The sequence below is a fragment of the Oryzias melastigma genome, linkage group LG4 (assembly GCF_002922805.2).
Source record: "Oryzias melastigma strain HK-1 linkage group LG4, ASM292280v2, whole genome shotgun sequence".
Taxonomy (NCBI): domain Eukaryota; kingdom Metazoa; phylum Chordata; class Actinopteri; order Beloniformes; family Adrianichthyidae; genus Oryzias; species Oryzias melastigma.
The window spans coordinates 16627088-16643106 of record NC_050515.1 but is presented as its reverse complement, the minus strand read 5'-3'; the positions used below and the strand labels follow the sequence as shown (position 1 = coordinate 16643106).

Genomic DNA, 16019 nt, shown 5'->3' with positions numbered 1-16019 from the left:
TATTATTTCAAACTGGTAGCCCTTCGTATGATTCAGTACCCATGAAGTAGCCCGCAGGTTCAAAAAGGTTGGTGACCCCTGGTGTAAATGATGTACCTGCAGACCGCTTCAGACCCAGAAGTGGTGGAAAACAGCCCCAAAAGGAGTAGCATGTTCACCAAGAAAAAGGTTAACAGCAAGAGAAGAAAAAGTTCCATGTTTCTACTCTCTTTCTGCAAACGTACAATATGTTGGAGCACATTAGTGGTAAAAGGCTCAGAGTAAAGTCAGGATCTGTCTGACACAGGAACCTTTTTTTTGTTTCAATTGAACATTTTAGAAAAGTGTCTTGTTAGCATCCCATCAGCACACTGTCTTGATTTGTTTCAAAGCCAAATCAAAACCGTGGATTTTATCGACAACATGTTACCAAGTAGTTTTGATCTATCCAAGAAAGCTGCCACTGTCAGAATAGCTTATTTAGACGCTTCCTCTGTGAAAAATCTGGTCCCAAATGGCATTGCCATAATAAAAGAAGCATAGATGTATCCAGAAGTAATCTATTTTCATGTTCAGGTGTTGAAGAATAACTAAGCTTTTTATTTTTATATATAACTTTGTATTAGAAGATTTAGGAGAGTCTATAAAGTGGCAAATAGCTGAGTAACTCACAAAATGAGAGGTAGGTCATGATGTCAAGAGTTCAGCACATTACAGTCAGCTAATCTGCTCTATTCTACTGCTTCTATCTATCTTCCTGTCTGTATCTGATTTGAAGTCCTCATTATGGATTCCTCTGTGTTTCCAGTTATCTTTGATAAGATGAGACTTAATGATGCGTCTCCAGCAAATGACACCAAAGAAAAATCACTTAGGCGCTTTTTTTTTTTATTGGTTTTTCCGTTTTTTATCAGATTGATTCATCCTGTCACTGTTGGTTTTTCCTTTCATTATCAAATTACAGATCATTTTGTTGCCAAGTTTGTTTAGTGCTCGACAACTGCATGCAGATGTACAGGATAGTTTCCTTTGGGGTTCTTACGCTGTTCCTTTTGAGGTTTGTTTGTTTCACACTAAGAATTGCTAATTCCACCTTTCAGCCAATAAGATACATGTGGGTTAAGAAGCAGCATGCTCTGCTTTCATTTTGTTTTAGTCAATAAAATCCTTCCTGGTCAGAACATGGCTCTAGATCAGAGCGCCGCTGCAGATAAAAAGCAAAAGCTTCTTACCCCTTTATCCTCTTAATCTCGATAACCACAGAAGAATGGTTTGTACTTGTAATTTTACACAGAAACTTCCTGTCCGTGGGTAAGGAACGGAGAGAGTTCACTTTAAAGGCTTGAATTCCCAGGACTCGTCTGCAGACCCTCTGAACAAGAGCCAAGGAAGGGGTTCAGAAAAACAACAAGGATGGGGTCATTGAAACTTTTGGCAAAGCGAACGGCTAAAGGCTAATCTCTTATTATTTCATAAACAGCGAAGGGAACCGCAGTCCAGTAACTGTGCAAACAGAGGAGTTTGAATGGAAACTTGACAACATGAATGGAAAAAGTCACAATGAGAGGCAACAATGGAAAATATGCGGTTAAATTCCTTAAAATGTTTTATGAAGCTGAACATCATTTGAAGTAAAATGGCATGTAAACAAAAAAAAAATACTCTAAATATGTAATCTCTTAAAATCAGGAAGCAAAGTTTTCTATTTTACTGTGACTGAAAGTACAATTCACTGATATAGAAGGATCCCACTTTGGCTTCAGGAAGTTTAGAATGTCAGCACTTGAATCAAATGCTCAATTGATCAACTTTAGAATGGGAATACCGATGATTGTTCTAATTTTTCAAACTTTGGAAAATCATCAGTTTTTTACCCCTTTCGAAGATCAACTGCTAATGTTGGACAAACCCAAAACAGAATTCCTCTGAAACTCTTGTGCAGCGAAGAGGAGCCGTATTTCTGTCAGTGCGATTCTCCTATTAAATGCCCTTTTAACATTTTTTTTTGGTTGAAAGAGTCGAGTTATCTGAAACAGTTGTTTTCTCAGAAGTGTGTTTTGTAGTACTCTCTAAGGAACAGAAGCTTCAATGGAGGAATGTCCTTCCCGCGAAACCTGTAAGCACCGTTGGTGCTTTTCCTCTGCACTTCTTACAAACTCGCCAGAAATGCCTCTAACGCTTCATGAGCCGCAGTAAATATTTTCTGCGGATCTTTTGAAGTGTTTATTGATGCAGTTCAGATTAAAATTTGAAATACGCACCACTATAAAATGTTCCTCGTGCTCCTTGACCTCCAGTTGGCCTCAGTGATCAGCTGCAGGAGTGTTGGGTATTGACTTACATAAGCTGATACTGTAATCACAAGGTTTGGTAAGTAGACATATTACAGCTAGAGAGAGCATCCTAAATCAAGGTTAGAAAAGTTGCTTTGTAATCCCACTTATAAACCTCTGAGCATCAATATCTGTCGGACACTTCTGTTTCCGTTACAGAGCCCTTCTACTACAAGACTCTCTAGATTCTATTTAATTACAAAGTTCAGATGGAAAAATGACTTGGAAATGTGTAATTTTTTTAAAACTTAGGAGGCTTATTCTAATTGTATGCAAACAAATCATACATTTTTACAAACAAGAACCTACAAACTTGCAAATACATTGAAGCTAATTCAATGTTAGTATTACAAAATACAACCTAGATGCAGCATTTTGTAATGTGAATCAAGCTTATTCTTTTTTTTTTTTGTTTGTTTGTTTAGGGTTACAATGTATGTGACTAACTCAACACACAAATATAGTGGGTTAGACAGTGGGAAAATAGAATTCTGGCTAATTAAAAAAAATGATAAAATAAGATCTTAGGGACTAAATCAACTTCATATTACATTTTATTCACAAACCTGCTAAATAATATAGCTTGAAGAAAAAGTCCTCACAGCTGTGGTTAAGAAAGAAAAAATAAACGGCATCTGCTGCTCCCTCTGGGAGAAAACAAAAAAATCTTCAGGAATAAGATGAAGCTGTTCTTCAGTATCAATTATAAACCTAGTATAAAACTTGATGCATCAAAAAAGTTGTATTGTTGCTTCTAAACATCTCAAGGAAACATTTGAATTTCCCTAAATGAAAGCTGGAACAACCTACATTTCCACCTTCTGTGTTGTTTCTTATCAGCCCCACTTTTCCTAAAACTTATATTTCTAATTTGTTAAAGTTTGCCTTCTTAAACTCACTATGATCTGAGAGGGAGAGAATCATAGTAAAGTTGTAATCTTAAGACTTTCAGATTTGGTTATTGGCATTACAAATATATACATTGTTTAAAGGGTAACCAAATTGGGGGTGTCATTGCCAATTTTTTTGACAAATTAAAACAAACTTGTTTAATGTTTGAAAATATAGTCAAAAACCGTCTGTGTGCTGCCCCCTACAGGTTGAATCTAGGCATTAAATTTGAATTTTGTGATTGGTCAAACCATTTCAGAAGTCCCACGTCATGATCTGCAGCTCCAGTAATATCAGCAGTCCTGCCCCCAAGCCCCACCCCTCTGACTGGATTTTCAAATTTCGGCTGTGGGTGGAGTCAACTTCCAACTTCCCTGTTTGGTTACCCTTTAATATTATATATAAAAAAAAACCTTCATCTAGTAAAAAAAATGTATAGATAAATATTAAAGTCACAAGTTATCTCCTGTGTTTGTCCTTTACAGAGTTTTTCTCATTCTGTTTTGCAGGACTATGCTGTTTCCACTGTGCCGGTGCTGGAAGGGCTGCACCTGAAGAGCTTCTGCAGCATGGGGGGACCCGGCCTTATAGTCATCGGCTCCAGTGACCACGCTCAGAAAGCCCTCAAGGTATGACGTTTGTGTTGCACGCTCTTATGCTTTGCTCATTTGTAGTCATGGAAACACCTAAATCAATTTACTGCTCATGTTTTCATTACTGTGATGCAGCTGGTTTGTCTTGATGCATCGTGCAGAAACACTTTTGTGTTTCTTTTTCGTCTTTTTGATTCCACAAAGTTTTCAACAAGACAGAACATTGCTCTTGTTGATTCAGAGCAGACTCGGTGCCTTTTGGCAGTTTTAATCTCCTTGCAGAATTTCCTATTCTCTGCTAATGTGCCCCTAGTACTAGCCCTGCAGCTTCAGCAACACAACCTTTGTCTCTTCATCAATCAGTCTGTTCCTACTACTGTAAAAAAACGTTTCTGATAACATTTAGTTCACTACAGCAGCAGAAAACAAAATAGAAAAAAATGTCTTACATCATGACTTAAAAAAGATTGGTAGTTTATACCAAGAGTGTAATAAAGCTCAGCCCTTCCCTCCTCTGGAATTATCCCTTGAACTCCAGAATTTAAGCATGTCTGCCTCTTTTTTATAATGTTACACATGAGTGAAAATCACTGGAGTATGTATTTGTACAGCATACTGTATATCATTTCTCAAGCATGAAGACACGCACTTAAGAGCATACACCCTCGGCCTTGACAGATCTAATTAACCTCCGAGTGGGATTACTCCCCCTACTGGTGGAGCCCAGAACAGAGAATTAAGAGAGACTGTAAACCTCCAATCAGAACATCTTCCCAAGGCCAAAAGTCCAGAACACATTAATAAATGAACAGACTAATTATTTTTATCCTCTAGAAGTTACTCATGACATCTTTACCCCATTTGTTCTCCGTGGTCATTAGCTGCTTGAGCGAGGAGTGGCCTTCAGCTAAACTTAATGGCAGACTGCTTGCTGCCTAATCAGGGTTTACGTCACCGCCTCTTGCAGCAATTAGCTTCTGTTTTAAAGGATTTTTAACAACCCTGCATTTGTAATTAGGTAATGTTCTGGTTCTGAGGGGAGGGAGATCTAGTGAATAGACTTTTAATGAATTCAAACTGCTTGTTTTGGATGTAGACGCAGCTCTGATGGGAGTGAGGCTCTTAGTCCGTGCGCTCTCGGAACAAAGGCTGTTTTGTAAAACTTAAAGTCGAAGCCCGACTAAGTAATGTTGTCCTCGGGGAGCTGTATGGTCTGCCTTGGATGTGCACCACTAAAAGTGGAGGATCTGACCTGAATTGAAAAAAAAGAAAAAAACGTTTACATAATAAAAGTATTTGGATACTGAGTTACACTCGTGTGATTAAAAACAGATCTCTACAGAGGTGCATGTTGACCGGATGGATTGTATCGTCACATCTGGGGCCATCAGTGCCAAGCTGAACACATAAAGTCATCCACCTAAAATATGGACTTCTTCACAGGCTGCAGCACCCACTCCCTGTACGCTCACAGTCCCTCCCTTTAGTTGACGGCCGAGCACGCTTTGCGTCATAAGTCAACCCTTTGTTCTTTACACCCCATTTGATTCATGAAACCATAACTCTCTGCTTGTCAGTGTTTGGTCTCCACCTCAAGGATGCTTTCAGACTTCAGTTTCATAAATGATCTAATTTCTCGGTGTAGTGGAATTTTCTTCCTCTTGACTTTGTTTTCTAGGGCTGTTACTTTGGTTTTACTTTGTCTTATATTAAGTTTCCATTGTTAACTTGCAATTATTTAAAAATAACTAAAGTAAGGGACTGTTGTCTTCCTCAAAAATATTTAAATTCTAGAAATTATCTTATAAAAGTAGAGCTACTGCCAAAAAGAAAGGTTTTGTTGTTACACAATAAAAACTAAGGAGTTCACAAGTCATGAAATGCATCATATTTATCTGACAGAGCAGTTTGTTCACATGCATTGTGTCTTTCATACTTATCAGGGCACCTTAGGTGTCCCACAGGGCTCTAGACGAGGGCCAGATTGGTTTTACTCCGACATAGTTACCCCAGGAAAAATGATCAGAAACAATGACATTGCTCTGCTATAGAATTATCATTTATCATTGATAACTCTAGATCAGACCACAGATACCAATAACTTTACCCTCTTTAACACATGTTGCCTGATACTTGACACCTAAATACACGGTCTTTGCAACTGCTCGGCCATTTACACAATCAACGTGGATTCTGATGTTGAGAAAATCAGCTTTCAGCAGTCAATTAAATGCTCAAAATGGCAACAAAGAGAAATTTCATGTGAAACTCAATAGTCTACAGTTGTTCTTAAGGCTATTCCATTAGAGAAACTGTCAAGAAACTGAAGATTTCTTTCAGTGGTGGGCAGTATTCGCTTTAGAGAACAGCACAAACAGGCTCTAACCAGAGTAGAAAACGAAGTGGCTGTAAAACTGAGCAAAACGATAAACATTAGTCTCTAGTTTGAGAAATAGACTTCAGGATGCAAAGAAAAACATATCTGAGACTGGCTAACAAAAGAAAGGATCAATATGGGCAAAAGAACTTGGGGATTGGACAGAGGAAGATTGGAAAAAAAGTATTTATGGGAGGCGGCCTGACATCATCTGTCAAGCAAGGTGGGGGTAATGTGATGGTCAGCGGTTGCTGGTATGGTGGGAGATCTGTTCAGAGTAAAAGGGACTTTAAATAAGGAAGGCTATCACTCCATTTTGCAGTGCCGTGCTACACCGTGTAGACAGCGCTTGGTTGGAGCCAAGTTCTTCCTACAACAGGGCGATGACCCAAAGCACACCTCCAAGTTTTGCAAGAACTGCCATCGAGCTGTTGGCCCATCTAGCCAATCCAACTTATGGAAGATGATTCTAGAAGAGTGGGGTCATATTTCTCAAGATTACCTCAACAAACTAACCACTAGAATGCCAAAGGTCTGAAATGCTGTACTTGCTCCAAATTGAGGATTCTTTGATGAAAGCACAGTTTGAAGGAAAGAAAATATTATTTTAAAAACGTATTCCTAACCTTGTCAATCTCTTGACATTATTTCTATTCATTTTACAAGTTGTTTGGTGAATAAAAGTGTGACTTTTCAAGGAAAACACAAAATTGTCTGAGTGACCTCAAAATTTTGAACGGCAATTAAAAACAAACAGCAAGAGAATGTGTTAAAAAATAAAGTAAGAAGGAAAATGTATTTGTTTTTTGGGAAAAACTCTCTAGGTATTTGGGATTTTATTCCTTCCCAAAGAATTAAACATGATTTTAAAGGCAGACAACATGCCAGTTTCGTCAGAGGAAAGCCCAGTTGCATTTTTACGATGACATCAATGTCAAACCGCTAACAAACATTCCTAGTACATCCACAGGAAGCTGTTTCAATATCCACTTCTCTTGGGATTCGGAAGAACCCCCGGGTGTTATTTGTTCTGCATGTAATAGTGGTGTTCGGAAAAAGGGATTATTTTGAACTTTAGTTTTTTTTTTGTTTTGTTTTTTCTTTGGGGGTGGGGGGTGGAAACGGTCACTAAATTGAGTTTCTGATAAATTCACACAAAGAGCCAAAAAATTAACCTGATTATCACAGAAAGAGCATCACTTCCAATAAGTTGACATAGTTTTTGTTAATCCCCATCTGAATGGGCACTTTATTGGCTTCCAGTAAATTCCCTGATTTTCCAACTCTCCGACTGAGCACACTTGGCTGTCCATTTTCCAGTTTTAACTGGATCTTGGTCGCCATCCAGCAGAAAGGCACGGTTGATTTCCTGATCTTGTTTGACAGCCTGGATAGTTGTGTAGAAATTCAGGACTCTCTTTTTGCTCAAGACAATGTAAAACTCAACAGATTAAAGATCTGATCATACACCAGTGAGAATAAGATACTCTCACTGGAAGTATGACAAAAGCTGTAGAACATTTTTCTTGCACCCCTGAAAAAAAACCAGAAAAACTTTATTTTAACTCTTTTGCAAAAAAGTTGTTATTAAAGAAATAGGTTTAATTTTTGATGTGATTAGTGTTTCATATCTTTGCCTCTCTGACGAAATGGTGATCACAAACCTAAACTGGAGTGTTACTTTTGCTTGGTAAAATCATGTGACTATTTGCCATATTCATACATTTATAGTACATTAAGTAGTAAAATGTATTACACAACTCTCTTTTACACCCTTTGCATAGGACTCTTTGTGAAGATTGTCATTTACAGGCCTTGGGGAGTTGCTTTAGCCTTTTTTCAAGCTTTCTGTACAATTATGGTATTTACAGCTCAGAAAAATGACAGCTTTCCTCTTTTTTTTCTGTTTTATGTCAGCATTACTGCTGCTTGGATTTTCCCAGGAAAACCCTGACAAAGTGCTTAAACCAGCACATTTGCTTTCACTTTAAGCCCTTTGCCAACGCCTCATTTTGGATTTATGAAGATCCAAGTCATTTTTATTTGTAGAAAACCCTTGCGGGAGTTCTTTGTAGACGCCCTTTTGGAGCGAGAGGGGACTGAAATGAAAAGGTTTTAGGCCGCAATACTCATTTTGGCCAAAAACTTGTTGAGTGTCCTCCCAGTGATGTGCGTCATCACATTTTCTCACAGCTACAAGTCTACATTTATAAGTACGTCAAGGAAACGTCACAGTTTTTTGATGCTATGTGGAAAGCATTTAACAGTGTCCACAGTTTAGTGTGACTTTTATGCTGCTGCTCGAATTACTGGCTCTGCACTTCCTCTTCCCTCCCCGTCTCTGAGGCATCAGTCTGCACATGTTCTACTCATAAACATTAAGAGACACCTGCCTCCATTCTGGTCATAACATCCTCAAACTCCTCGACTTCCACTTAACTGCATCCTCCCCCATCCTCTTCCCGCTTTGATATTACGTAAAAATCCAAATGTTTGTTAAAGCAGAGCGCTCGTCTGCATCTGTGTTCTTCATTAGGTCCAGCCAGAGCCTGCTGCTTTTCATGCTGTTGATCTAACTGTTGTGCATCTGTCCAGTGCCGGGGTTTGCATCCTTCAATGCTGAAAGAGCCGTTTGGACCAGTTACTTATTGATCCAAACCCAACCAGAGCTGGAAACCCCCCATTTCAATTCATTTATGAAATTTAGCTTTCACATATTTACAATAATTCAATTATATCTGTGTTTTATTTTTCTGTGTATAACAATTTTAACTTCATTAACCTGCAACATCCTGGTGACTTGTCCAGGGTATACCCTCCCTTTGCCCAATAGTAACTGGGACGGGCTCCAGCAACCCTGTAACCCTAAAAGGGATAAAGCACATGTGTCAAAGTTAAGGCCCGGGGCCAGATCCGGCCCCCAGGGTAATTATATCTGGCCCTCCAGATAATTTGATTGTATTATTATTAATATTAACAATGGAATATATATTTTATGGAGGGGAAAATATTGGAAGTTGTTTAAGGTTTAGGTTGATTAATTCTGAAATAATATTCCTGTCTATTTTTATTCATATCTACGTTTAAAGAAAATTAAGTTTCTTCCCTGTTATGTCTGTCTTTGTTAGTTTGTTGTATTGTTTGGCAAATAAAACCTTTTTTTAAAAAAGCTACATTTTGAAAGTTTAAAAGTTTTAACAATTGAGTTTTTTGATGTATTTAATAAATGTTTGTCCTGTTTGTCCTGCAACCAATTGCCGGGATAAAGCATTCAGTGCATTCTAGTTCCTTTCAAAATAAAATACAGCCTTTGTTAAATAAGACCCTTGAGCTGCAGCAGATTTAAATTAATCAAAATGTAAGAAATTCAAGTTTAACTTGACCTTTCCTGTCATTATACCCTCATACTTTTTCTATGGTGGCCCTGAAGTGCAAATCCCTTGACGCAAAAATGGCCACTGTATTTTTCTTCGTTCATTGTAAACACAAACACTGTTGTAGAATCCATTAAAAAAATAGATGTAGTTATGGAAATGTCAGCGCTTTTCCTCTGAACAGTAACTAGAGCCTGTTGTGCAGCAGAATTAAACTTTTCCCCATCATTTTGTTTTTTGACATGTTCAAAATCTAACTAAAAATGACAAAAAAAAGCCACATTGGAGGGATGAAAGAGCTCCATGTGGGTCTCGAGCTTCAGGTTGCAGACCCCTGCTCTAATAAAATATTATGCGGACTGACAAGGTTTTGTCTTCCTGCTTAAGTGTCACTCTATGTCTCCGACTGCTCAGATTATGCAGCAAATGAGCGACCATCGCTATGACAAGCTGACCGTGCCCGACGACCTCGCCGCGAACTGCATCTACATGAACCTGCCTAACAAGGGCCACGTGCTCCTGCACTGCACGACGGAGGAGTTTCCAGAGAGCGTTAAGGTACTTTCTTATCTTAACCCTGTGGTTATATGTGTTGGAGGATGGACCACCGTCAGGACAATCAGGTCGGTTTGGTGGCTTTGATTTTAGGAGAACTGCTCTTTATCTGGTCCAGGGGAGGAAAAACCACTGAGCCACAGTCAGGACCGGTTTTCTTTCCCAACAACAGGCCTACACTTTGAGGGGAAGTGACACTTTGCCGTCAAATTACCAGTAAACAATCAAAGCTGTTGCAACTCTGCAGAAAATGCAACAAAATCTCCAAATTATTCACTTTTTTGGTTTTTATTTTAGGTTTTTAAGGAGACCAATGTGGCTGAACAACAAATTCTTGTGACTGAATATGAAAAGCACTGCAAGTCTGAACTCTTCCTTTATCAAAACAGTTTTCTGGCTCATCTTCTGACATTGCTCAAGCACTGATCTACATTACCCATCAACTATGACTCTCCTCTTTGACACATATTTCTAAAAGCAGCTTGCCTGGACAGTAGCTCTGTTGTTTTGATGCTTGGGGTCACTCCACATTGCAATAAATCAAAGCATTCTCACAGGAATAAACCTGCAATCTGCAGAGAACGGCGCTCAGACCTCAAAATGTACTCTGTGGTTGAAGCCCTACGCCAAGAAAAGTTCTTTTTGGAGAAAGGAATTCACTAAATTGCTCGTCTTTAGACTTTAATCCTCAGCGAGGTCTCAGAGGGATCTCAACTTGTGCATGATAAAACTGATCCGTTTATTTTATACACCTCTGAACGAGACATCTGGAGTGTCTGGGAAATGTTTTCTCCCAAATTGCCATTCAAACTTACCAGAAGTTCGACTTGGACTTTAGCCTTTAATGTAATTTTATTAACATAAAATGTAGAAAATAATAAAAGTAAAACAGCAGGAGTTGTTTTTGTTGTTGTTTTAAACAGTTGGCTGTCATGTCTCACAATGGGAACATGCTTCCCGAGGGAAACTGAGGTAGAGATTTGTCAACACAATTATCCCGATGCGCTGCACGACATCTGCTCCTTTCTTACCCCAAATACTGCCTGTCCTGACCCCTGGTCTATTTTTAGCTGCTTTTGTTGCATAAGAGTTCTCCCCTAACAAAGGCTGCAGATCATGGGAGAGGATCTGTGGGGTCAGGAAGGGGGTGGAGATGGGGCACCTTTAATTGTTTGCGGTGTGGAGGATTTTGGATGTTTTTGCTTTAAACTGAAGAAGGTGAGAAGAAAAAAAAGGGTTCTGGTGAAAATATGCCAATCCTCAGCAACAGGACTGAGTCAACTTGACCCGACGTATAAATCTCAACAACCATAATGAGAACTTGGCTGGAAATGATTGAAAAAAGGACACCCTTTGGATTCGGAGGCGCTATAAAGAGCAAGGATTTACGGATGTTGTGGTAGGGGAGTTATGCGAAAGCTCAATCTTTCCTGACTTACGGCTCCGACAGTACGACCTGAAGTGATTTTTTTTTTCTCATTTTATATGGTTACATTAATACTTGTTCATTAATCATTCTGGCCCAGAGAGGAAAGCATAAACACTTGTTGATTTTTCCTAGAAGTCAAGTCCTTCTGACTTTCACACCACTTCTTTTTTTCCACATTTGTAACATGTTTTTATTTTTTAACACAAAATTTGATACTCAGATTTATAGCTTCCAGATTACCATAGGGTTCATTTTTATTGGTGGGTTCTCATAGAGGATACTCAATCAAAGGCTGCATGTAGCAGCATAAAACACTATTTACACTCACCCTGTCCTCCATGGAGACCAAAGATGAATTGCTTTTACCAAATGAAGAGAGATGTTCCATGTCTAGAGCTTTTGGATTCACTGGGAAAAGCACCAAAGAGCTATGCTGTTAGTTTTTGCATTAGCCCACACTGTCAGGTTAAGAATAAAGTAACCCAAACTTGGCATTGTTGCAAAAATTCAGTGGCTGTTTCTTATGGAGAAATGACAATGGAAAAAAAATAGTCTTTAAATTAATATTTTGTGCAAACAAATTGCTATTTTGTGGCCCCTAGTTATCCTTCTTTCCACACAAGTGTGGACAAATTAGCATTTAGTGCCCACAAAATGCTAAGTTGTGCAGACAGAATTCTATTTTAGTATTCTGTATTAGGTATTTTGTGCCCAAACGTTAGTAGGCCATTTTGTTTGCACAAGTTACCATTTAGTGTGCACAAATTAGCATTTTGTTTCACACAATTAGCATTTTCTGTGCACAAATTTGCATTTTGTGCGGACAGAATGCTAACTAGTCAGTATCTTGTGCCAAAAGGTTAATAGGCTTTCCTGTGCGCGCAAGTTAGCATTATGTATCTGCATATTAGCATTTTGTGTGCACAAATTAGCATTTCTTGCAGACAGAATGCTAACTAGTTGGTATGTTGCGCCCAAAAGTTAGTAGGCTATCTTGTGTGTACAAATTAGGGGATGAATAAAGAAAGGAGTCAATGGAGATTTACTCCTATCTGACACCTGCTTCTGGTGGTTTTTTCAAAGGATGGATCCTATGTTACTTCCTGGTTTGCATCAAAATCAGAATGGAAAGTCGAGGCTCGCTTAGAACTCATCCACTCCCCAGAAGCATTGTTCTAGGTGGATGTGTCCTCCATCACCAGTTTACTCTACTAGAACACTGCTATATCCTGGATGAGTTCTAGTATTACATATCAGAAGAGCTCTGGTTTCTGGCTTTGGTTCAGAATTTTAGTGCACCACCAGAAGCTCTGTCAGCCGTATTGCGTCACGACACATAAATGAGTTTAGTTGGTCCCCTCGGCGGAGCTTTAAGGCCTCGCTCAGTATCACAGCAGGGTTGAAGAAAGAGTTTAAAGAGAAAAGTATCCTGCTTTGGACGTGCAGTAGGAAAACAGTGGTTTTCTTCTGGAAAATGTCCACAGGGTGACACACTGCTTTACAAGGGTCTTTAGAGAATGCTGTAATAGTTCTCACTCCCACTTTTTTTTTTTTTTTGCTTTTGCCTGGAGACAAGGAAACCTTTAATGTTGGCTCTTTAACTTCATGTGTCTCTTCAGGGCTTTGTACTACAGGAAAGTAAGAGTAAACAAGTGTTGCAGACCTTCTTTCGGGTCCACTTCTGGAAACAGCTTATCTTATGTACAAATGAATTGTTTAAAATTTCACTTAAATATAGAACCAAAATGTGCTAGCAGTATTTACGTCTCACTTTTATCATATTTTAATCTATTGTAAAAGTGTTCCCTTTTAATTGTAATTATGTTGTTTTTTGAAAAAAGGGCCTTTTTTCGGACATAGTTTGTGAATAGCAGCAGTAGTTTATGGGTTGTGGGTGAGATTGTTGGTGCAGACGTTAGCCTCCACTGATATCCCATCATCCTTTTGTTTGCACACTCTCCCGCTAGCTTACAGCCCCTCAGAATCACAACTCTTACCTAATATTGCGGTTGCAACAAAAATGACGAGTAATATCCGAGCTATCCAGCTGTACAGTTTGAGCCAGATGCAAGCGTGGACGAAGAAAACGAAGACGTTAATATCTGTCTACAAGTAGATGTATCTGAATGGAGTGGAGGAGGGAACTTGTGTAGTAGTTTGTACATCGAACTTACAAGCTTTTTCCGACTGCATTTTTATGTCTACTCCTGATTCACAGCAATTTGAATAAACAAATACTACATAATACAATTTTATGCTTAATTTTCTTTATATATGTCCTCCATCAGAAGGAAAAATGCTACAAAAACATGTCTTAGCTTCGCTTGTTATCAAAAAGCAAGTTAATTTCATGACTTCATGCATAATTAATCTGTTCTTTAAGTCCATAAAAGCTCCACTGATTTTTTTTTTTTTTAATACTTCTTCATTTTTTAAAGCTCTTAATCTGAATATTACTTCCAGATATTTGTAATTAGAAACTAAAATTGACAACACGTCACTATTAATGTGTACCAAATGTTAACTATGTAGTAAAAGCTGCCACATAACGCATTTGTTTATACAGCGTGAATCTTTCCTGTCAAGTGTTTTGGGTTATATCAGATTTTGCTGCATAAACACAATTTAGATAGCTTAGAAGGCTGAAGTTTGATGTCAATGCTTTATCTTTTGTGTCTGATGTCAAACCTCAAATATACAGCCTACTCCTTTCTTTACAGTCAGTTATGCTCCAGTTGTCAAAGACTTACACGGTGCAGAGCTTTGCAAAACAAGCTGTCAGTCTTTAAATTCTCAGCTCCTAAAACGTGTTTCACTCAGGGAAATTCCCTTTATGAAGCCGAGCCCATAAACAAAAATGCCTGTCATGCATCAATAAACCAGTACACTCCACTAAACAGTGTCTGTAGCTCTTTGGAGCAAAAAAAAAGAGGCTCTATGCACATTTTGGTGCAATCTTCTGCTTGACCTCTAGATGTCAGCAAATTCCACCGAATGCTTTTTATGTGCAGCAAAAATCTGTCAAAATGTGTGCGGAGAGTTTTATTTTTATTTGCAGGAAACAACAATTTATAGTCATTTTTGTCCTCTAGAAGAAATGATTTAGGGGAAACAAGGTTTTACAAGTGATAGCTTTTTAAGAGCACTGAGATTTATAGGAATGTATTCATCCTTTCATCCTCTGAATCCCTTTTAAGGTAACAGGGTTGCTGGAGCTTATCCCAATTAGTCTGTCCAAGCTAGTCTGTCGCTTGTAGAAACTCAAATGATAATAAAGATGTCCAAGATTCATTGGAGATGGCAGCACGTAACCTCCACTTCCTCTTCTGTCCGCTTGCCTCGCAGGTCTTTGAGAAGTTAAAGGACCACATGCTGATCCCCGTGTCCAATCTGGAGAAGGTCAAGTTGGACGGGGCCCTGACTTGCTGCTCTGTGCTCATCAACAAGAAGAAACCCGACAACTGAGCATGCTCACGAGCGGTCCGTCAGTGCGAGGCAGCTAAACGAAACCTGTCTCTACTCATTATAGAGCCAAGATTTAAAAATAGACAAAATAACAACGCAGAGCACTTAAAATGTATAGAATAAAACCAAATTCATAGGAAATGAAAGAAATCAGACTTATTTTGATCTTTGCACAGCGTGACATGATTTAAAACTTAATCATAGGATACAAAAGAATGTTAAGAAAAATCCCTTTATATTAAAAATCCCAAGACCAAAAAGAATGTGAAAGAAGTAAAACTTCGACGTTTTTTCCCCTTTTAGAATGCATCAAATCATCAAAGACAAACGTATTTAATTCTTTACAGGCTCTTTATACTTATATACAACATTCACGTATATTATTAATACACGCACCAACATGCAACATGTCTCACTAAAGCACTATGAGACACTAATCAGAAACAGAATGACACTGAAAAGTCTTAAAAAGTGTGAATAGAAACGGACTATTTGAATAGTTCCAGGTTAATTGTCTTTGTAAAAATTAGGATTGCACATAAAAAAGTGAACTGTGAAACAGTTTTTGCTTTTTCCCATTAAAGCACTTTTGAAAAGTGATGAAAAATGTGTCCCTAAATTAGAAAATCCCATTCTTCGTATTTGTTTCTGATCCTTAGCTGATGCCTGATGTTTACAGATCTAGATCTGTGTAATAATAACCACTTTGGGTGCTATTGTAAAGTAGACTTCCTTTAAGTTGTAAACAGTTATATTCCTATTAAGTTTCGTCGATTACAAACGTAGCTAACATCTGAGGCAGGAAAACATGTTTTTTTTTACCACAATAACTGTGAATCCATTTTGCGTGTCTTAGTTTACACCTGTGTATGTTTCTCAACAGTGAATTGAATTTATAGGAATTTGACTTTAGACTAAGATGCACTAAACTGCTTCCAATGTAAGAATGTGAAAAAGGAGTTTGACTACATTTCCAAAATCAACTAAAAATGAAATTTTGCATTAAAAGAAGTTCATGATTCA

General features: G+C 38.3%; 1 protein-coding gene across 2 annotated transcripts in view; it reads left to right on the top strand.

Annotated features, from left to right (window-relative positions):
* The window catches only part of ddah1 (dimethylarginine dimethylaminohydrolase 1), an 80873-nt gene extending 64854 nt beyond the window's left edge, over positions 1–16019 (top strand). Inside the window, exons 5-7 of one of the 2 annotated variants that reach the window (XM_024279079.2) lie at positions 3713–3832; positions 9962–10105; positions 14877–16019. In XM_024279079.2, the coding sequence (XP_024134847.1) occupies positions 3713–3832; positions 9962–10105; positions 14877–14996 (384 nt within the window). In that variant the 3' untranslated portion in view covers positions 14997–16019. The remainder of the gene's footprint in view (positions 1–3712; positions 3833–9961; positions 10106–14876) is intronic. The other variant, XM_024279081.2, reaches the window with a different exon arrangement.